General features: G+C 45.5%; 1 protein-coding gene across 5 annotated transcripts in view; it reads right to left on the bottom strand.

The window, feature by feature from the left end:
• Positions 1-24178, bottom strand: part of RALGAPA2 (Ral GTPase activating protein catalytic subunit alpha 2) — a 284049-nt gene that overhangs the window by 110336 nt on the left and 149535 nt on the right. For all 5 annotated transcript variants that reach the window (XM_082643726.1, XM_082643727.1, XM_082643725.1 and 2 more), the window contains 8 exons: positions 20187-20315; positions 19020-19078; positions 13134-13242; positions 9152-9262; positions 7571-7639; positions 6557-6694; positions 5916-6099; positions 435-1206 (listed from right to left, as the gene is read on the bottom strand). In XM_082643726.1, coding sequence (XP_082499852.1) covers positions 435-1206; positions 5916-6099; positions 6557-6694; positions 7571-7639; positions 9152-9262; positions 13134-13242; positions 19020-19078; positions 20187-20315 — 1571 coding nt within the window. The remainder of the gene's footprint in view (positions 1-434; positions 1207-5915; positions 6100-6556; positions 6695-7570; positions 7640-9151; positions 9263-13133; positions 13243-19019; positions 19079-20186; positions 20316-24178) is intronic.

Raw genomic sequence — 24178 nt, forward strand, 5'->3', positions numbered from 1 at the left:
CACACTGTCTTTCATCAGAGTTGTATCGGGTACTATGGTACAGAAAACCCGAACAAACTTTTTGGCCAACTCAATATTAAGTCTTCTTCCCTCACCAGAGCTAAGGAGAGACTGTGGCTTATTCATCTCTGTAGTCCACTGGCATCTTTAATGAAGGCAGAAGCAACAATGGACAGAGCAGTAATTAAAACACACACACACAGAGTAAATGCTCGATACCCTTTAAAATACACAACAGATGTTTGGAATTCAATCTGTGCATCAGTACCGCCCAATTAATTTCACTTCTAGCTTTAATTTAGCAGCAGAAAATAAGCTATAAATGCTGAAATAGAGAAAAATCTCCACTTCTGTTCTGCTTCCCAAACCCGAAACTGATAAGAACTGTCACACAAAAATAATAAGACAGTTGAAGGCCTAGAGTGGATCGTTACCTTCTGTCCCAAGAATTCATTCCCAAGTCATCGAGCAGCAACCTGCAGAAGTAAAAGGCTCCCCGGGGCTCCACCGGTGATGGCGGCTCCTGGCTGGCAACCTTCATGGCCACGTCCAAGTCGCACCTCTGGACATACTCGTCTTCCTGTGCGCTCTGGCGCAGGAGGACCTCGGTGATTTCCTTCTCTTGGGCACGGTTCATTCCACACGGGGGTGGGGAAGGCTCGTTGAGATGGAGCTGAGATGGTAAAAGGCATTCGGGACTCGTGTGGCCAATGTTTTCAAGTAATTTGTTGAGGACATCCTCCCCCTCCTCAGCCTGAGAAAGATCCCTCTGAGGTCCAGGTGTTTGGTGATGCCAGCCCGAGATCAGGAACGAGGGACTTCTGCCCTTTGGGGCTAAGCAGCCTTCCAGAGGTCCATAGAGCACCTTCCCGTCCCAGGAGTACTTCCCTGAGATGTCCCTCACGATCACTCTCACGTCCGAGGGGGCGCCCTCTGGCGACCCGCCGGGAGGACCCGCCGCGGTTGTCTGCAGGTAGGAGATGAGGGTGCTATCGTTGAACACAAACAACTGCAGGTTCGGGCTCCTGAACACGTCGGGGGAGAGCTCGGCAGCGTCGGCGTGTGTGTTGTCGTGGTGCTCACTGACCAAGCTGTGCAGCACGGCAGGGCCCCCGTGCAGGGGGAAGTGTCCCAGGTGGTTCACCAGGTGTGCCATCACCATCCGCGCAGTCAGCGGGATCAGCTCCATGCTCCTTCGCCTCCTCTCTGCCGACAGCAGGACGACAGCAGGACGGGGACACCGAGAGACGGAGAATGAAAGTGAAAACGGACCACCACCGGATTGCAATCCGTCCCTAGCACGGTGGATTTTTTTTTTTTTTAGTCTGGGGATTTTTTCCACCCGTTTTCTTTTTTTGACATTCATTCTACTTGAATTTAAAAGCACACGTTAGATAGATGGCTGAAAGAACCAACTTAACGTGAAGATCTCATTCGGAAAGGGACATTTAAAAACGTGTAGATACAGACAAACCAGAGACAGATCCCGGTCCTGAAGGGGTGACAGTTCTAGGAGCTCCAGGAGGTGGACATCTGCCGTTGGACAGGACGGCAGCGCGGAGGGCTGGGGGCTGGGGAGGTGGCCTCGCTCCCCTCAGTGGGTGACGGGAGACATTCCTAAGGGATGAACTGAGCCTGGGACTGCTGAAATATATTTGAAGCAATTTGCTTTAGGATTATTGTGGCTATTTATGTTTTGCTGTGAGGTCATTTTAAATATTTAACAGAATCTGATATATTAATAATTCATGGAATTACTTAGAAGGCTTTCACTGAATTTGTAGTTGATGATTAAATGCCCAGGAGCAACTAATTTATAAAATTTTTAAGACTTCAGATGTATAGAAGGACTTTGACAATATCACGTTTGAAAGGGGGCTGTGTGAAATGTTTGCGATATGAGGGAGAAGCAGATGAAATCCACAAGTAGGGACTGAAACGATTACTTAAGCCTGAGAGCACTTAGGGAAATCTTCATCCACCAAATTTACAAGGGAACTGTGCATTACTCTAAGAACAGGTCAAAATAAAACCTTTTAATAAAAAAAATCACTAGACATTTAAACAAACTAAGATTTCTAATTTGTGCTTAAAGGTTTAGGAAATAGTTGATTTCTAAATTCACAGCATGAAAAATCAAATATTAATGAAAACATCAATAACTATAAATATGCTTTCTCATGCTAACCATCCTCCCTCTCAGACAGCAGAAATCTAACTGACTTATTTATACATCATCAATATTATGATGTAAAAATCCTAGAAACAATCAAATCCTAGAATCTAGGAAATTCTGTGTGATGAGTGAGAACCAGACTGTCCTCACTTTTCTTGGATTTCTTCTTAATTTTTTCTTTTTGAGGAACAGGAAATCACCTGTATTCAGCAATGAAAAATAAAACTTCATTTAAAAATTGTAATTTTCTAGAAGCAGAGGAGGTCATCTACACCTGTCTCTGAAATGAAATGCTTCTTCCCGACCCTCTGAAGTGCGCATGATTTCCATACAGCTGAGAAATTTAAACACCTCAACTCATTCCCTTGAAATCACAGTTATGAATGCCTTTGCTTTTGTGTCCATATTAACTTTTTCAAAAGTTACAGATGCTTTTTATTCATGCTTATCATCCCATATGAATACACGCTCCATCAGAAATGTTAATGCTCCAACAACAAAGGTGCAGCCAGCTGGGGGCTCAGGAGGCCATAATGTAAGACACCACATGGTGATGACACGGTGGCACAGGCTACGAAACTAACAAGAAAGGTCCAACTGGATAAAGGCCATGGCAGAAAACAACAACTGGAAAAGCAACTTTCCTCTACTTTTACTTACATAGGTCATACTTTCAATTTGCAGTAAATACAAATTTGTATTTTAATGAATGTGCTTGAATTCTACAATGGGAAATTAACCTGGAGTCATATTAATCAAGTCATAAACCATGACACACCCAATAAAAACCCCAAATATCCTTGGTACTGAAAAGTAAGGAAGGGAGTATTTGTGAAATAAGAACTGTTCTTCCCTGGCAGACTTCAGCTGCATCAACTGCCCAGGGCTGCCCTGAAAAATAAAGAGGAAGTCTAGACTCCATCTATGAAAAAACAAGCTCGTGACTTCCAAAAAGTATGCAAAAATATATTCCAAATATTTTTCTAAATTTAGAGATGAAATATAAAAACAGTAATGTTAGGTTGGCGTTTAACTTTCATTTTTTAAAAGCTCCTCCCTTCCCTTCTTTTTAAGCACTTAGGTATTAATGATGAGAAAAGTGAGCAGGTGTCATGACATTGATGGTTCCTCCCCAAGCCGGGCCAGCAGCCGCCTCAGCTGTAGGTGGTTGGGTCTCTCACGCTTGTAACTCTATTTGAAAGTAGTAATTACATCAAATGTGGGAAATTGTCTATGAAAGAATCATCTGAAAATAATAGATAAAAATATAACATTGCTTATCAGAAACATTATCTGAGTAGAAATAGTGTGGTTATAAATGATGAATTAATGACACTGAATGAAAAAAAAAACCCTCAAATATGAGCACATTTTGTTTAACCTAAAACACCTATCTTTATTTTTCCTCTTCATTCTTAACAAGGATGTACTTATTTGGCAAGAGAGTCTGTGGGTGCTAGTATGTTTTTAAGCTTCTTTGTTTTTTTACTTAGTAAAAGTGTTAGAGAATTTTAAACTCCTTTGCCATAGAAGTTTAAACCTCATTTTGAGTAACACAGAGCTGTGTTAGGACAAGTTTGCATAAGGTCCTGAGGTTTTCTGGAGAATGAATGGTCAACTCAAAGAGTGTTGGACATTGAAAGAAAGTGGTACAGAAATTTAAATGTGCATTTTTAGGTTTATCCTTTTTCATTACCCTATTAATCTTCTGCCATTTTTCTGTGAAGAGTCAAAATCAGCAATGAACCTATTTTTGGACTACAAGGTAGGAAACAGCAAAAAGGAATAGATCAAACGTCATTTTACTGAAAAAAAAAGTTTTGAATTTACAACTGTGGGAAAAAAATGTCAAGAAAAGATTGCAACTGGAAAGAACAGGGGACTCCAGAAGGAGACCCACAAATGACGAAGCAAACGGAGGGCAAAAGGGCGACACAACATGACGAGGTGCCTCATGCTGCCAGCCAGCAACACAGCCCTGATCAGTCTTCCGTCTCCACGACGCAAAACCCCGCGTGAAGAATTCGCTGTTCCAGGACCCTGTGGATAAACCTTAAGTCCACATTCCGCCTCTGTTACTTCTGACCTGTACACCCTTGGGAAAATCCCTTTGCCTTGGTCTGCTCGTCTATAAAAGGAGCTAAAATGAGGCCTCGCTCCTGACTGGCACCCCACGCCTGTCCCCCCCTCCCAGCCAGAAGCACACTCCGGACTCTGCAGTCTTGCAAACACAGCCCTGGACCTGAACCCTCACTGGCTAATGCTGCTGTGTCCTTCCTCCCTTCCCAGGAGGCCCCACGGGGGACTGTCTTGGGGCCCCAAACAGTCACGCCCCAGGTCACCTGCTCATGCTGTCTGGCTGCAGACCAACCACGCTGTGCAAAGTATTCAGCAAAACCCACCACCAAACACTTGGTTGGGAAATAAAACAGCTGCTGTTCTGGTCTCACCCTCCCCGAGCTTCTGGAAGCCTGTGACCCTGCTGACCTTCTTCAGCGCCTTGCCTGCTTTCTTCCCTTGACCTCCTAGAAATGACTCCTTTTGGTTCTTTGTCCATTTCCCTGACTTTGTTTTCCTGGTGACATGCCCTCGCTCCTCTTTCTTTAAGGAAGTTTTACCCGCAGGTTCTGTTCTTAGGCCTAGGTTTTTAACTTGCAAAGTCCATAACATTTTCATGGATGATCTAACACTCTATACCCACATTTTTTTTTAACTTTTTTTTTTTTTTTTTTGCTGTACGTGGGCCTCTCACTGTTGTGGCCTCTCCCGTTGCAGAGCACAGGCTCCAGATGCGCAGGCTCAGCAGCCATGGCTCACGGGCCCAGCTGCTCCGCGGCATGTGGGATCTTCCCGGACCAGGGCACGAACTCGTGTCCCCTGCATCAGCAGGCGGACTCTCAACCACTGAGCCACCAGGGAAGCCCTAACTTTTAATTTTTGAGACAACTGAAGATTCACACGCACTTGTAAGAAATAATACAGAGAGAGCCCAGATATCCTTCACCCGAATGGTAACGTCTTGAGTAACAACAGTACAATATCACATTTGTCACCGAAAGAATTCATCACTCTTCAGAGTTCATTAGTTTTAGTGCGTGTGTGTATGAGGCATATAGATGGCCTATATCACACATACAGATGACACATCCACATGCTGACTCACATTCCAAGGCCTAGAGATGGGCTCTTGTCATTTGGGGAGAAGGTGGTTAGGGGGGTAAGCACAGCCCCGAGGTCCTGACACACCCACATGTCTACGATGGGCCCTCCGCTGGGAGAAGAGTGGCCTCACACGATCCCTTTGTGATGCCCGCCTGGTCCCGACGCTCTACCAGCTCCCGCAAAGTCAGCCCGTCCTTCCAAGTCTGGCTTAGGTCCTTCTCCGTGGGAAGCCCCTATGGTGCTACCGGGCCATACACGAGTCCTTCTGCCTGAAATCCTGTTGCCCCACCCGCCCCGCCACCATGAGATGAAAAGCTCCTTGGGGACAGAAAATGGACTGTGTTTGTGGGTTTGTGGGTCCCGTGGGTCCTTGATAATACAAAATTTAACTCAGATGGGAAAAGAAAGGGGAGGAAAACAGAAAAAGAGAGGAAACGAGGAAGGAAGGACTTGCTATCACTCTAGAAACCTGGATTTCAACCACCGGATTCTTAAAAAGTAACACAGCGAGTATTAACAAAAGGCTACCGTCTTTCCTTTTCCTGCCAACTGGAATGACTATTCTGAAGAATCTTACCCTCTTCGACAGTAAGCAGGTTGCCCAGTTCTGCTGATGAATGAAATTGGACCGGCTCGGAATTCTTCACGTTTGCCAGTGGGAGGAAGGGGTCATAATCCGTGGACGACAGGTCAGCCAGGGTCAGGGTGTAGCGGCTCTGCTGGGTGTACGTGCTTGAGCCGCAAACACAGCAGTACAGAACCTGTGAAGCACGGAAGGGATTGTGTGCCTGGGATACCCCCAACCTCCTGCCCCGACGACCTGTCAAACTACAACAGCACTGAGGAGGTAACTGGGACCATTATACTTTTCCTTCCTTTGATAAACAGATTTTGTCCAACTAAGGCTGTGGATATTCCTACAACAGAAACATAACGAAGCAGATACAGACCACGTCCCACGAACACTGGGGGATTCTGACCAAACTGCAGTTGTTTGACGGTAACAGTCGGGTAAAATGCGCGCATCGGGAACTGGGTAACCACTGCTTCTCTATAATCATAACTGTTCTGCTCTCACTCATTTCTTTTAAAATGTTGAACCCCCATAAATCCTTGTCAAAAGGGCACAGATAAGTATGTGAATGCCTCAAACCTGTTTTGGTGATTCTCTGATGCTGCAGTCCACGCTCCATGCCCCGAGGCCTTGGGGAGACTCACCCTGTAGATGTAATCCAGCAAGGGGGTCCGGGCTGCGGGCTGCTCGTCCGGGGCCGCCGTGGACACGGGGTGGAGGAGGGCGCCCGCCGGCAGCGCCATGCACCAGTCCAGGAGGCAGAGCAGCAGGGACACGAGGAACTGGAGGAGGAAGCAGACCCAGAGCCTCAGGCTGCGGCCTCGCACACTCCACCCCAAGTGACAGCAAACTGCAGAACCTTCCCGGCATCGCAGCCATTGTTCAGGGACACAGGAATGAATGAGGTGTTCGCAGAGAGGCTGTTAGGGCCAGTCCTAACAGGGGATATTATAGATATCCTTGATTTTTTTTTTTTTTTTTTTTGCGGTACCCGAGACTCTCACCGTTGTGGCCTCTCCCGTTGCGGAGCACAGGCTCCGGACGCGCATGCTCAGCGGCCATGGCTCACGGGCCCAGCCGCCCCGCGGCATGTGGGATCTTCCCGGACCGGGGCACGAACCCGTGTCCCCTGCATCGGCAGGCGGACTCTCAACCACTGCGCCACCAGGGAAGCCCCTAACAGGGGATATTATAAAGGATAGCCCTGCATGTGATAGTATTTGCCATCTGTCTTATTACATTCTTAAAAAACAAACTCTAGAGGACTTCCCTGGTGGCGCAGTGGTTGAGAGTCCGCCTGCCGATGCAGGGGACACGGGTTCGTGCCCCGGTCCGGGAAGACACCACATGCCGCGGGGCGGCTGGGCCCGTGAGCCATGGCCGCTGAGCATGCGCGTCCGGAGCCTGTGCTCCGCAACGGGAGAGGCCACAACGGTGAGAGGCCCGCGTACTGCAAAACAAACAAACAAACAAAAAAAACAAACTCTAGAGATTGGAATTGACATATATACACTAATATGTATATAATGGATGACTAGTAAGAACCTGCTATATAAAAAAATAAATAAAATTCTAAAAAAAAAAAAAAAAGAAGAGCCATTCTCTAAAAAAAAAACAAAAACAAACTCTAGGGAGGACTTGGCTGATGTGCCACTTACCTTCTTATCTGTTTCCACAGAGGAGTACTCTGCACTTGGTAAAAGAAAAGCAATTGTGGCCACGAGGATCTGCAGAGAAGACAAATTCCCAATCAAACAGACCCTAGTAACAGTTCTGGAAGCCATGTGAAAGGAGGCCCAGGACTGCCTTGCCACTAAAGCCAGCCCGGTGCCAACTCCCAGAGGAAGGTGACATCAAGCGAAGAGTCACCTCAGAGATTTGTGTGACCTGAAAACCAGAAGGCGATGGCCACACCTGTTTCCACTCTGCTGGCAGTGAAATCGGGGGCCCAGAGGAAGGAGTATTTCTGTCTGCAGTCACACAATCTCCATTATCTGTCTCCACACTTCTCACAAGGAAAGCAACAAACACTTGCAAAAGTAATTATGAAGATGCTCCCATTTACTTTTTTTTTTTTTTTTTTTTTTGCGGTACGCGGGCCTCTCACTGTTGCGGCCTCTCCCATTGCGGAGCGCAGGCTCCGGATGCGCAGGCTCAGCGGCCATGGCTCACGGGCCCAGCCGCTCCGTGGCATGTGGAATCTTCCCAGACCGGGGCACGAACCCGTGTCCCCTGCATCGGCAGGCGGACTCTCAACCACTGCGCCACCAGGGAAGCCCTCCCATTTACTTTTCTTATAAATTACCCCAGGTCTCCCCACACCTGCAGCTGCAGGGTAACAGCACCACTCTCATTCTCAAAGGTATTCCCGTTTAGGTGATAAATTATACGGTTGCCCTAAAACCCAACTTTACACTTTGCAGCAGCTTATATGCCTATCGTCCAAAGTTCTGTTTCACTCTAGGTCCCTTGAGGTTGAAAATCACTTGTGATTTCTGCTGTATCTCTGAGAGAACAAAGTGACCTCACGGGTGAAATTTGTCTAGGGCCGAGAGAAAATAAATCATATCCCTTCCTCTGCGCTGGGTGTGTACAGAACAGGGCATGTTTAAAGTAGGGCAGCTACAAAACCTGGCAGGAACAGCCGAGCCTTACCAACCACACCTACAGGGTGAGGGTACCTGCCCCTGTGCAAGCCGGCACCTTCACATGCCACTGACGTCCGGGGTGTTTTCGTGCAGAAGGTTCTTCCTGTTCCTCTTGCCCCCGTCCTCCACCAGTGACCCCACGGAGGGTATTACAGTCGTAATCTCATTACAGCCGGGGGATCACGCTATGGCAGAAAACTCAGTCCGGGCCTTCGGTCTGGGAGAGGCCCCCATACCCCACCCCCGCCCACACACACAGGGCATCACAACCAGCTGCCGACTCCTTGTTGGCACCATCCAAATTACTCTGGATGAATGAAGCCCAATCGACAAAAGGTCTCTTTGTTGTGGTCGTGTTTGCCTTTCAAACTCCCCAAGTGTAAGGCTGCCCTGGAACACTGGTGGCTTCTTACGTGGTGCCTGAAATCGCAGCTGAGAAGAACCAGCGCAATTTACTCTGAAAATGGGTGACTCACGCGGCAGTTTAATGGTTGGTTCTCCAACCATTATTTGAGTATCTAGAATTAATTAAATATCCAGTGTAATAAAAGGGAAACGCTGATGTTTGAGCATTATGGGAAAAAGACTTACTTCTGCAATTTTCCGAGGCAGAGAGGTTTCAAACATCTGAAGCTTTTCCCAGTAGGAAACCAGCAGCTGAAGCACATCACAAGCTACCTGGGCCACGATTTTGTTAGGAAACTAGAAAAGGAAACAAAACCCCAAACGAAATAACCTCACTTCACGTGTGCAGTATTCCTAAAGAAGAACACAACAACGATTTCCTTCCAGCTCCATTTGGGAATCCATGTCCCTGTTCTGCATTAAATATATGAAAAATGTATCTTATCACCAGACAGTTTGTATGCGGTCACCGTCCTGTAACTGCCTTCTGTCTAGACTAGCTGTACTAATTTACATAACATTCTATAGAAACAAGTAGTTGTCATTTAATAATTTGGAAATTAAAACCATAAATTCAAACGCCTTATGCAGATCACACAAATGACAGTTTTGCCGACTGGAGGAAACGGAAATGTAGTACATTATTGAGTATCCCCTGTGTACTGAACCTTTTACAAGAATTGTACTCATTTTCACCTTGATAACTCTTCATTAACAGTTCCATAAGGCAGACGTTATCTTCATTTTACACTTGGAGAAACAAGGATTGATCAAAAGCTTTTCTATCCGATGACACTAAACTTAACCTGCACATATAACATTCTAAGAAATGTGAAAAATGTGGAGCTAGGAGAACATAATTCAAAGTTATGGGATATTCAATTATTGAGTCTGTTTTCTGCTTCTGGCGTGTGTTCAGGGTCCTCTAGGTGCCCCTGTTTCTTGAGAGATGGCACAGCAATGGGTCAGTTCCCGCAGGGACTGTGGGCTGGGGGTATGTGGGAGGGATGAGGACTACCGGTGCTCCCTCCCTGGCCAGACCCTGGGCCACACTGCCATCCACACCCCATCATCTAGGGCAGAACGCTTTGTCACCAAATCTGTGTCCCTGTCTAGGGAGACCTCTGGACTTGCGTCTCAGCTATTTCCACCCCAGGAGCTCCAGGTTGCAGGAAGCAGATGCCAACTGACCAGAGGGCCACAAAAACAACAGAGAGAAGTCAACATTTAGCACCTCAGTGACAAATCACAGTATGAGAAGGGAAAGGTGGCCAGTTTTACTTCTACAGAACAGTTACTGACTGCTCCCCTCTTGACAGGCACAAGGAAACCTGGGGTGAGAGCATCTGCCCCAAGGGGCTCTGCATAGCCTCCTCTGGCCACCCAGATCTCCCGCCCCCTGACCCTCATGGCCTCTGTCCACTCCTCAAACACTCTGACTTATTTCTGCCCCAGGGCCTTTGCACCTGCTCCTTGCTCTGCCCGGGACACTCATTCCCCAGGTCTGCACTCGGCAGGTGCTGCCACATTTTTCAGATCACGGCTCAAGATGTCACCTCCCCCATGAGGCCACCAAGCCTGTCCAAAGGCGTGGAGCCCACCTCCTCCAGCTCTTCCGTTCCATCCTCCTCCCCTTCTGTAATTTCTGGACGGCATTAAGGGCTATCAGAGCTGATCCTCTGTGTTTGTTTGCTTGTTGTTTTGTGTGTTTATCTTCTTGCATCTTATTCTCTGTCATATTCCTAATGCCGAGCACAGCCCCAAGGTCTGAGGGGACGTCGGAATGTGGAGGGAGAGGAAGAGTAAGAGTGGGCACCGGGGGCGTTTCTGCTGTGTCCCGCTGGTCGGGTCACGTGGTAGAAACGTAAGGTTGGCATGGCTCTTGCATTATGGCTGGAGACAGACAAGGTGACAATGGTGAAATGAGGGACATGGCAGACAAGAGGGCAGAGAGGGATGAGGTGTGAGAGGTGAGGGCAGATGGCAGAGAGAAGACACTGGGGCCGGGGTGGGGGGAAGGGAGGGGGAGAGCTGCACTGAGCCGGGAAGAACGTGGGGTCGGGCAGGGGCCAGTTTCCTTCCAGGCAGCGGGCCCAGGGCCCAGGGTGCAGGCAGCAAGGCAAGAAGAGTCAAGAAGAGTCGCTATGGAGGGCTGCGAGGGCGGTGGTATTCCTGACACGTGGAGGGCTGCAGGATGTGGGGATGAAACATATCACCCACTTGCTCACCAGCACATGCCCACAGGGTACCAACAATGTACCCGGCACTGAATTAGCTGGCACTGAATTAGCAGCACAGAGGACAAGACATACAGGGTGACACAGTCCCTGCTCTGAAGGAACTGGCGGCTTGGTGCAGCATGCAAGGGCCCACTCACGGACGTCCCTCTCGGGCAGCAGCACAGAGGGCAGATCTGCAGGTCCAGGCTCGGGCCATGGGGGTCGGGGGGTGGGGTGGGGTGGGGAGGAGGCCGAGGGAGCCAGCTGTGGGAGGGGTGGCCCCGGGCAGCAGGCGGTAGTGACCGAAGGCCGTTCAGGACCCGGTGACCAGGACCATGGTGGTGAGGAAGGGAGAGTCGACCATGGCTCCTAAGATGGGCAAGAGAAGGAGGACAGTGGGGCTGAGGGCAGGAACGCAGGGCCCGAGCCCGAGCCGATGCTGCTACTTGCCCCTGAGGACGCCGGAGTCTGTAAGTCTGGCTCTGGCTTAGCAGAGTCCCACCCTGCTGCCCACACGAGGTCCCACTCGCAACAAACGAGTAGCCGAGTGGACTTCTCCAGAGGCTGCACAGCACTTTGTTCCCATCGCTGTCGTGGCCAGAGGCTGGTTTTTATCGACACCCCCTGGAGGGCGCTTCCCTAGCTTTGCTGCCCATGCCCTTCCCGTGCCCGAGGGGACACCTATGTCCACCTCGCCAAGCGCTCCTGGAGGGCACGGTTCCAGCAGAGCAGAGCCCATAGACGGAGCCATGCAAAGCCCACAGGCAGAACTCGTGCTCCCTGCTGCCGACAGGGCAGGTAGGGCCGGGCCTCCTCCTCCCCCCAACCCCTGTTCCTTCTCCTCCCCTCCTCCCCCTCCTCCCCTCTCCCTCCTTCTCCCCTCCCCTCCCCCTCCCCCTCTTCCCCCTCCGCTCCCCTGCGCTCTCCTCCCCCTGGTAGACCCCCAAGCCCCCTAAGGCCCTCTTCCCAGAGTGGCCGCTCACCATCCCCTGTGTTCCTTGAGGCTGCTCTTTCCTCTCTGGCCCTCGGTTCTCTTATACTGATGTGCTCCCCCTTCCAACCAGCACAGCGACACAGGCACTGAAAGGTGAGGGAGCTGCCCCAGGGACCAGGACTTCTGTCCAGGAATTCTCCTCTGTTATTTACAATGTTTAAAGGGAGGCCAATCTGGCTGATCCTGGCCCCCTGATTTCTCGGCAGTTCAAGCTGGAGCAAGTTCCTTAGCCTTTCCCTTAGTCGCCTTCTCTTTTATTTCTAAAATGGGAGAAGCAGCAGTGTCCACAGGGGTGGCAGGATTCCATGGCTCAGTCCGTGCACTGTGCTGAGACGCCCCTGACAGGGCAAGGGCTCGATACGGCAGGTACATTCTCTTCTGCTGCCTTAATGTTTCTCCTCATAATTATAGAAAAATCAAAGAACTTTTTGAAAAATTACAGAAACACTAAGAAAAATCTGGCCCAGCATGAGGTGGCACGCAGCACATGGCAGCTCTTCTTACTAACAAAGCCAAGGAAGAAAGACACCCTCCAAGTGCCCCAGGCCCCACTGACATGAAGCACTCAGGCTGTTGCCCAGGAGCTGTCCGGTCTCTCTTGGTCCTGCCGAGGAGGCCAGGGCATGAAACCCCACTTTCTTGTCACTCCAACCCACAGGTGACAGGCATCCTGCTTGCCCCAGGAGCTGCCCAGCCACCAGAGGAACCCACTGGGCCAGTCCACGAAGCTTAGGCTATGGACAGCCAGGCTGCAGCCGCCAGGGGTTAAACAGCCATCGGTGGCTTTGCCAAGACCCCTCATAGAACGTTCAACGTGGCTCTGAGAGAAAAGATTTCTGAATCAAAACTTCTCTGTAATGTAGGGGGAAACAGAAATGGGGCTAATTCAAACTAAAACGGGTTGAATACCTGGGAAACAGCTTAATGTCAAATACACATGACGAACTGGCAATACCTTCAAAGTGACGCCTATCACGTTGATGGCCTCTCTCAGCTGAGGATGGTTCGTGCCCTGTGCAAGCTCTTCACAGATCCAGACCCCCAGGGAGCAAATGGCAATGCACCTTTTGAAAAAGAAGGAGACAAGGAGGAAAACTCTCATGAAGAGATGCATTTTCTTGGTATTTTCAAATGACAAAATATTTTAAGCCTTGTTTACAAAGTACAAAAGTTACAGACACATTAACAAAATGTCTTCTTGAGAAAGAAGATAAGGTACCCTCAATAGACCAGTTTTCAGGATAAATAGAAATATTCATAATGGTTAGTAATTAAATATTTAATGAAATAAATGGTATATTTTCTGTTAATTGTCACAGCACATGTATGACTTATTTTTGCTGAAACTAATTTTTTTTATTACAATTTCTTGCTTCAGGATATTTCTGAGGAAGAATCAAAAACATGAATCTTAGAAGATTGTTGGAAATTGAGTTTGTAATTGTTTTCCTTACAATAAAATACACACTTACCAAAAACAGAGGACAAATCCTATATTTTATCGTAAAGAATACCTGAGTACAACTTTCAAAATAAGTTTCACTGTTACTTCTTTTAAATAATGTGTTAAGACCAAATATTCTTTAAGTTGCATACTCCTTTAAAAATTACCTTTCTCAATTATAAATCAAGATTGGATGGTAGGGCTTCCCTGGTGGCGCAGTGGTTGAGCGTCTGCCTGCCAAGGCAGGGGACACGGGTTCGAGCCCTGGTCTGGGAGGATCCCACATGCCGCGGAGCAACTGGGCCCGTGAGCCACAACGACTGAGCCTGCGCGTCTGGAGCCTGTGCTCCGCAACAAGAGAGGCCGCGACAGTGAGAGGCCCGCGCACCGCGATGAAGAGTGGCCCCCGCTTGCCACAACTGGAGAAAGCCCTTGCACAGAAACAAAATCCCAACACAGCCATAAATAAAAAATAAAATTAGAAAAAAAAGATTGGACAGTAATTCTCTTTGGAATTGATACACTCTACTATCTTTTGCAATGATCAAAAAGTCACATTCTTCTGAATGTTTCCTGAATGCATGTATATGAAATTTAAATGCTTGTCCTCCAACCTGCTCACTTTCTGAACAAAAAGGGGCTTCAAACCACTACTTGGAACCAGATGCTTGCTGTGATATGTAATATGCTGTTCTCTGTAGCAGGAGGTCACATCCAGGGCCAGTCAAACCGGACACACTGCCCATCCCTCTGCACTGAACGTCCCTTTGCCATCAGTATAATTCAGCAATTAAAATCAAGCTATTTTGAGGTTTTAAAACCACCATACTTCACTGGATTCTCACCTCTTTCGATCAGAATGGACTAAGTGCTTCCGAACCAGTTCATTAAAACCCCTTTGGCGACCATGTCACCTTCTACCAAAACTCCCTCGGTAACAGCTGTGCTTTTACCTCGGTTACAAGGTGTGTGCCGGGCCTTTCTTGTTTCTCGGGCACCGGCATGAGACGGAGCTCCACACCTTCCTGACTGTCTGGAATTGTCTACATGTCTCTCTTCTCTTGCCCAATTCCTAGAAATTGCCCTTTGCATCTTAGTCCATAGTTATTCCCAAGAACTCTATAATCTGTCCCAAAGCCTCTTTATCTTCCCTCAGCCAAACTCAGACTGATTGTTTGACCCATGAAAACTATACCACTTGGAATTATGCCCCAAATCATACTGTTACCATTTTAAGAGCTGCTCTTCCTTTGAGTGCATGTGTGTATATATATGTGTGTGTATTCTTTTTTTTTTTTTTTTTTTACGACCCATTAGCCTATTTGTTAAGTGTAATTTGTTAAGAGCAAAGAGCTCCCGTTTCTAGGAACACCTGCATTTCTCTATAACTATTAGCCTTGCACTATGGAGAAGACTGTGACCTGTAAAATGGTTTTATAACCTAAGCTACTCTCACCTGCCTTGAGTTTTAAGCCACACTGGCTTATAACAGCTCTTCCTGCTATTGTTTCTCTTTGAAATTCATCATTTAACATCCTCTTTAGCATCTCCCTATTCTTACACTCCCAGTGACTCCTCATGTTCTCTATATCCCCAGGATGTCCTTTGTGATTGTGAATGAGTTTTATCCATCAAGACTCTTTTTTAAGCTAATGGCAGTACTACCTTACTCTCAGTCTGTATTCCGATACACTCTTAATACTGTTTGCTACTATGCCATCTCATACCACTCCAATTTCTATAACAAAACCTTCTTGTTTTTTCTTAATTTTTCTGAATTACTATCACTCACAATTATAACTATATTCTCTCTCAATTCTCCTCCATTTATTTGAAATCTTGATCATATTTCAGTCTGCTTGCTTATCTACACTCATATGACCTTAATTTCATTGCCTAACTCCTTTGACACACAACTAAGAAAGACTGACCATATTATACATATTTCTATTCCACTTTTAACTCCACAGGAATTTGGCTTTCTCCACTAAAGGAAAAGAGGGAAGAAAGATACTGCCAAGACTTGTTGAAGGTCTGAAGGTAGCAGGTGCAGGTAAAGGAGAAATCAAGGATTTTCCCAAGTTTCTGAAGTGACATTCTGGGCAGATGATGGTGACAAGTACTGAGATGATGTCTGAGGACAGTTAGGCTCTGGGGCAGACGGCAGACTCAAGGCTTCAGTTATGGTTGTGTTAAGTTTACATGTGTTAAGACACCCAAGTTGAGATATCAAGTAGGCAGTTTAATATATAAGCCTGAATATTTAAGGGGTTGACAGAAGGGGCCAGGAAAATAAATTCAGTATCATCAGCAAGCAGATGCTGTTAAAAGCCTGGTGAAATGAATAAGAGCACCTAGGAACGTCATGGAGAGGGAAGACAGCCAGCCCTAAACCCCGAGTCACTCTAACCCCCAGAGGTAGGTAGAGAAGGCAGACAGGAGAGGAACAGCTACAGTGACAGAGGAGCAAAATCAGAAGATTACATTCTAAGGAACTGGCATCGTCCCGGAGGAGGCTAAAGACAGACTAAGAACTAGTAAGGTAAGTATGCATATTAAAATTTCTAAGGCAGCCTCTAAAAGAACTGAAAGTCTATGACTTCTAAAAAAATAGAGGTAATAAATGGAATGTGACAAAAACACAATCAGTCCAAAAAAAAAGGAAGGAATGAAGGAAGAAAAGGTGAGTGAAAAAAAATGAAGGTAGGGCCTCCCTGGTGGCGCGGTGGTTGAGAGTCCGCCTGCCGATGCAGGGGATACGGGTTCGTGCCCCGGTCTGGGAGGATCCCATATGCCGCGGAGCGGCTGGGCCCGTGAGCCATGGCCGCTGAGCCTGCGCATCCGGAGCCTGCGCGTCCGGAGCCTGTGCTCCGCAACGGGAGAGGCCACAGCAGTGAGAGGCCCGCATACGCAAAAAGAAAAAAAAAAAAAAAAAAAAATGAAGGTAAAAAAACAGGAGAAAATGAAAGAAATATTGAAAAAGACAAATAGCAAAGTATAAAATAAGATGAAAGAATTACATCCAAATATATCAGTAACTACAGTAAATGCAAATGAACTAAAGCTTCAGTTAAAAGCTAAAGATCAGACAGGATAAACACATAAAATCAAGCACGTACAGTTTTTGCAAAGACATTTAAAAGAGAAGAATATAGAAAGGTTAAATTTAAAAGAAAATATTATTTAAAAATATAGCTGAATCAATAGCAGACAACTGGTCTTTAAGATAAAAATATCACCCTTAAAGATAAAGAGGTCACTACATAAATATAAAAGATTTGATTAACTATAGAGATAGGATAATTTTACACTTCTGTGCAGCTAATAACATAGCTTCAAAATATATAAAACAAAAATTGACAGAAATATGAAGAGAAATATATAAATGCACCATAAATTGGGAGATTTTTAACATCTCCTCAGTAAATGATCTAGATGATGAAAAAAATAGAAAGAATATATAATATTTGAAACACATGATTAAAACAATTAATCTAATGGACACACCTAGAACACTACACCCAACAACTGAAGAATAGTATATACATTCTTTCAAGCATATATGGGACATTTGCAAAAACTGACTACATATTGGGCCATAAAGCAAATCTCAACAATTCCAAAGACCAACAACATTTTTGATCCACAATGCAATTAACTAAGACATGAGCAGCATAAAGATAAATAGAAATAACCATATTTTTGGAAATTAAGAAATATATTGCTCAATAAATCATGACTCAATAGAGGAATCATAACAGAAATTGGAAAAACTTTGTAATGCAAAAATATTACATATCAAAACTTAAAGAACTCAGACAAAGTAGCACCTAGAAATAAACATATGGACTTAACTGTTCATATTTGTATAAAAGAAAGGCTGAGAATTAATATACTAAGTATACAACTTCAAAAGTGAGAAAAAGAATTACAGAATGTAAAGAAAGTAGAATGAACATTAAAAAAAAGAGCAGAGAGTAGGAAATTAAAAACAAATATAGAATAGAGAGGTTGAACAAAGACAAAAGTCTCTTCTTTGAAAAGACCAATAAAATTGACAGATATTTGGTAAGACTAGTGAGAAAAATCAGAGAACACACAAAAAGTGTCAGAGATGAAAAAGTGCTTATAGCTATAGAAGTGAAAGAGATAAAAGATAGCAAAGGGATAATGGAAACACCGTGGATGCCACAATGTTTCAAAACTTGGAATGGACAAGTTTTTAGAAAATTTTAGTTTATCTAAACTGTCAAAAAAAAAACCCTTTTTCTTAAAATCATTGAAGAAAATGAGTCCGTGGTGAACCTTCTTATAAAGAAAATACCTTGATAGCTTTACTATCAAGGTCTATTAAATAAATACACAAGACTATCAACTCCAATTTTACAAAAACTCTTGCTGACTAAACAGAATGAAGCAGCAATTTGCTCATTTTGTAAGACTATCTAACCTTGTAATCAAACCTGACAAGGACAGGATGGGGAGAGAAAATTAAAAGCCATGAATATAAATGCAACTTTCCTGAACAAAATGTTAGTCAAATCAGATCCAGTGCCGTGTAAACCAAGTTGGGTTTATCCCCAAATGCAAGGTTACTTAATATTATCAAATTGATCATGAATTTACAGCTTCTGGTAGTGGCAGACTAGAAAACTGTGACTAAACCATCCACTGAAGATAAGTGAAGAAGTTAGACAAAATACAAAAGAAAAAACTCTTGAAAATTATCGGAGAGCTAACAAGACAGTGCAAGTGCCCGCTGCTATCTTGGAACCAGCCCGGAGGGAGCAGGACATGAGCAAGAGGCGGAGCTGGGCTTCTGGTGACCTTACAAGCTTGGAGGTGGAGGATCAGAAACTGGTGTGCCCTCCACCAGTACTCCCAGCTCCTGGCCTCACCTGGGGAGAACAGGTAGGAACTTTTCACTCTGTTCGTGCCCCAGAAAACCTCCTCTCTTGGCCACAGACTGCCAGCAATCTCAGATGCCTGGTGGAAGCAACCAAAATGTTTCCAGACATTGCTGAATGTTTCCTGGGGTACAAAATCACTGCCAATTGAGAATCACTATCCTGTAAGTATATCATTTTTATAAGTTTTGGTTTATCCTTCCATTTTCTTCCTTGTTAAAAATATCGGGGAATACACCTATGTATTCACAGTCTTGCTTTTTCTTATACAACAGGTAGCACATGCTACACACAATCATCTACACTTTGTGCTTTTCACTTAATAATGGCACCTTTTAAAAAATTAATAAAGCATTTTCCCCACATAATTCTTACTGTACTTTTTAGTGTAAGAGTAATGTGAAAGAATAAGCATTTTTAACATTAACTGGTTACACATGAATGTGTATCTTAAAATTCTAAACTAGTTTACCTTTTATTTAGCATTTACCTTGCACACTCATTTGGTTCCTCTGTGGCATTCTTCAGTAAAGTACTTATGAGGTAGTGCTAAAAACACAAAATGAAGTAAAATAAAAACCTTGTTTAGTAGTTGATTTCCCACATGTTCTGTCCTCATTCTAGGCAGTGAGGGGCCACTGAAGGACTGGGGGAAGGACACAGGGGGCTCAGCGGAGCAGCATGGTGGTCTCAGCCGGGGGCTTGCAGGGCTTTGAGCCTGCCTAGGGAAGAGCGTTTCTGTGTATACAATAAAAACCAAGCAGAACAAATGACTCTTCATCATAGGAAAAATCTTGGTTTTCTTTTACTTCAACTGGATGATACATCGTACACTGAATTACACGTTGTACTTGTGTACTATAGATAGATAAATTAATGGATTGATTTGAAAAGCATTTTCCTTTGCCCCAAAGTCAGCTGAGGAGAGACTGTTTAATTTTACTCTCCAAGGATTAAATTAGAACCTCAAATAGTAGTAGTATTTAATCAGGCCAACAATGGGATTGAATGTTTAGCTTATTTCAATTATTTCTTATAAATTCATTTGATGCACTAATGCAGCATAGTTAAACTAATAAAATTATTACAAAGAATGATTCATTACATAATCATGATCCATAGGCATGATAAACAGATCTAATAAAAAACGCCCGAGGAACCTAACCATCACTCTCCATCTAGTTCATTTAATCCCCCCTAAACCAGCCTTCTAAAAAAACAACTGATACATCTAAACGACATAGCAAAACTTTCAGGGATAAGCAGCTCAATGCATAATAATGGAAGAGAGAACCACACAGCTCGAGTTAGAAGATGCTAACCAGGGCTTCCCTGGTGGCGCAGTGGTTAAGAATCTGCCTGCCAATGCAGGGGGACATGGGTTCGATCCCTGGCCCGGGAAATTCCCACATGCCGCGGAGCAGCTAAGCCCATGAGCCACAGCTACTGAAGCCTGCACGCCTAGAGCCCGTGCTCTGCAACAAGAGAAGCCACTGCAATGAGAAGCCCGCGCACCACAACGAAGAGTAGCCCCCGCTCGCCTCAACTAGAGGAAGCCTGTGCACAGCAGCAAAGACCCAACACAGTCAAAAATAAAAAATAAATAAATAAATTTATAGAAGATGCTAACCTGAGATTCAGTCACTGGATCACGTACCTTGACATCTTCCGTTCCCCTGGTGACTTCAGTAACTTCGGGCACCGGCTGCCACAGAGGGATCTCGCGGTAGGTGTTGGGAAAGCAGACCAGAGACCCGAGAATGGTGAGGGCTTCCAAACGAGGGGCCTGCATACGGCAAAGGGAAGTGAGACACACATTTTCCTTCTGGTTATAAACGTTAGATAAGCAACAACGTGTTTTACTTTTTCATGATTTTGAGGCAGCCCTGCTGGGGCAACGGCATCAGGGGTGAAGTTTACTGTTTACTGTTTTACTTCATTTTTTAAATACAAAGATTTGAAACTACTAACACCAAAATGTTCAGGTTTTTCAAAGTTGGTCAGTGAGCACACAGCTTCTCGTTACATGACCTCCACAACACAAGACCCACCAGTTCCCATCCAGGCCTGGTCTCACCCGACCCTGCAAGGCAGGGGATGCAGCTGACAACTCCCATGCACCTGGGAGCCCGTCCATCACTTGGACACCTTTCTTGGTTCCCGAGGGGACCTGACAGTCTCCTTGCTGGGACCCCTCGCTTCCTCAGGATATAGACTCCAGGGTGCTGAGTGCAGTTCTTGGCCCTCTTCCCTCCGAGATCTACACTCAACTCATCCGGGGTGTCCAGACCCGAGGGTTTAAATGCCTCCTACATGTCGCCGACCCCTCAACACCTCTCGGTAGCCCTGGCTTCCTTCCTGAGTCCAGATCTGTAGATCCGACTACCTGTTTGCCATCTCCACTCGGGGTCCAGAAGGTGTCTCCCCTGACAAGCTCCCCCTCGCCACAGGGTCCTATGATTCTGTATGACACCACCCAGCCTCCATCACTGCCCTCTTACCTGCTGCCTTTACCTTCCTCTATTTTCCTGTTAAGAAAATCTCTAAATGTAAAAGTAGACAGAATGTTATATCCATGCACCCAATGCCTAGACTCAAGATGTTACCACTCCTGCCTCATTTATCTTTTCGTTTTTTTCATTTCAATATTTAAAATTTGTTTAAAAGTTTTCCACTTTCAGTTTTAAAGCAAATTCAAGACATCGTGTCATTCCACCTCTGTGTCGTCCAGCATCCGTGCTTTGGGTTTTCCCTTGGTATTTATCACTTCCTGACGACGTGTTATGTATTCATTTGATGTTTGCATTCCCCATGAAGACAGAGGGCAGACAGTCTTCGTCACTTCTCTCCCCCGAAGATGCCCAGTAAACACCACCCGGGGACAAGGTGGTGGCCGTGGTCCTCATTCACGGACGGACAGGGACCACCCTGCAGGTCTCTGCATCAGCTTTGCTTCTTCCATGAAGACTTTTCTAACAGATGCCTTCCCTTCCAGCTCTCATCACGCAGAATTAACTGGTCCCACACTGGCACCCTTCTGGGCTCTGGAGGTGCTTCTACTGTGGCTGCTGGAAACTTATGTGCAAATATTAACGCTTAGTTTACCTGTCCGATTCCTGGAGGATGGGTGCCCTGTCACATTTACGCAGGCCAGGTCCTGGCATATAGTATGTCCGCAGTCAGTGTTTCTCCCACAAACTTGTTTTTTTGGCCTTCACTAACGGTTGCCTTGACCCACCAGATAGTCTTGGTTTGAACCTCGCTGAGGCTGATTTTTTCCCCTGAGTCGTGTGTGACTCTGTAACCACTGGATACAAAACAATAGCTTCTACATAAAATAAAGAGCTGTTACACAGCTTTATTCAAAGAACGGAGTAACTCTAGATAATTTTTTTTGCCTGGGTTCTGGGCCTGTGGTGAGCCCCAATTTACACACAGAAGAGTGAGGCCTGTGAGTCTGTTGCCCCAGGATGGATGACGAGTACCCGCAATGCTGGGAAGGACCCTGGGCCTGGCCGGGCAGGGCTGCAGGACGGAGAACGGGAAGAGAATTACATGTAATATCCCACACATCAGGATGCATCCACTCTGCCGCTGGTGGACTTTCAGATCGTCTCTAGTTTGGAGCTGTGATAACAATGTTTGCTGGGCACGATCTTCCCCCACCTCCTGGGTACCTGTGCACGTGTTTCTCTTTCCCTCGTGGCCTCAGCAGGCAGATCTACGTAGCAGGAGTCCTCCAGGCTTGTAAGTAACTTGTGTTAACGGAAAATTCTGACTGGGTAGGTGTGTCCCTATCCGAACACCTCTCACTAGTTCTCCTACAGTTAGTTAGTTAGTTATGTATTTATTTATGTATGTATGTATGTTTTATTTATTTATTTATTTACTTATTTACTTATTTACTTATTTATGGCTGTGTTGGGTCTTCATTTCTGTGCGAGGGCTTTCTCTAGTTGCGGCGAGCGGGGTCCACTCTTCATCGCGGTGCGCGGGCCTCTTACTATCGCGGCCTCTCTTGTTGCGGAGCACAGGCTCCAGACGCGCAGGCTCAGTAATTGTGGCTCACGGGCCCAGTTGCTCTGCGGCATGTGGGATCTTCCCAGACCAGGGCTCGAACCCATGTCCCCTGCATTGGCAGGCAGATTCTCAACCACTGCGCCACCAGGGAAGCCTCTCCTACAGTTTTAAACCTCAAGTTGAAACTCAGAGAGTGATTCAAAGTAATTCAGAGTTATTGTTCCTTTATGTAATATAAATCTTACACTCACATTCTCCTATTTTCTCTCTCTCTCTTTCTCTTTAAACGAATGTTTTGGAAGGCCACTTTAATAGCTCATCTAGCCGAAAGATATATTTTCACAGAGAATGACCACTGTGCATGATATTATCACTAGAAAGGGTGACAGCATTTTCACAGGAAACTCTCAGAGCAAGTAAGGAAAACTTCAATGAAGTATTTTCCTTCCTATATCCTGTTTTTTCAATGTTTTTTCCAAAGTTTTTCCATTTTTTTCCCAAAGTTTTTTCAATGTTGACTTGAATGGTTAAAAGTAAATTAGAAGGTTCCTTGAGAATGATTATCCTACAAAGATTTTCAGAAATAAGTATGAAAAGTTGTCATAGTCTTTACAAAAAAGAAAAACAGTTGAACAAATTCAACATTTTCCTTCTTCCTTCCTTCTTTTCACTCATACATCCCTTTTGCTCCTGTCTCTCTTCCCTCCCCTTTGCTTTTTAATTTACCCCAGGAGAAAAAGCCCACGAAATACCAGCTATACAAAGTATTAAAAAACAATTTTATTCAAAACCCAGAGTTGGAGTTTGAATTTGCCCTGCAGTGAAGAAATAAGTAGAATAAGAAAGTAACAACGTGTCAAACAAAATTTAGGTAGCTAGATACTCACACTGATTTCAATACAAGTGCCTGGCAAACCGTAAAGCTAGTTTTATTTACACCATTTAAAGAAGGGAAAACTGACTCTGAACAGGTAACGGCTGTATAGAGCACAACTGTGAGAGCCCTTTAAATTGAAATGGGTGACAGTGTCCTCTCAAAGGCGTTAATACATCGCCCTAATAGTGGAGGTAAAGGTGGAGACTACAAATCAATTCTTTTCGTAGCCCTTAGTGCTCACTTAGTCCACTTGCTTCTAATTTCTTAGTACAAGAATTCTGCCAGAGTTTTATGGAATATGAATACAAAGATATATATTAATTTTCTGGTTAAAAATTTTAGTGTTCTAACATTTTAAGAAAATATTTTCTATTAGACTTATAATAACTAAGACTTAATAATAGAAAAAAAAACCTTATTGATGATGTACACTTAAAATTCTCTCTTGGGCTTCCCTGGTGGCGCAGTGGTTGAGAATCTGCCTGCCGATGCAGGGGACACGGGTTCGTGCCCCGGTCTGGGAAGATCCCACATGCTGCAGACTGGCTGGGTCCGTGAGCCATGGCTGCTGAGCCTGTGCATCCGGAGCCTGTGCTCCACAACGGGAGAGGCCACAACAGTGACAGGCCCGCGTACCGCAAAAAAAAAAAAAAAAAAAATTTTCTCTTAACCACAGACATTAGTGTCTGTGCCACCATTTACTGAAAAATGCTAATAAGATTCTAGGAGACCAGTCCTACCTCTGACTGTGT

Source organism: Mesoplodon mirus, assembly GCF_964341445.2.
Source record: "Mesoplodon mirus genome assembly, chromosome: 15".
NCBI classification, from domain to species: Eukaryota; Metazoa; Chordata; class Mammalia; order Artiodactyla; family Ziphiidae; genus Mesoplodon; species Mesoplodon mirus.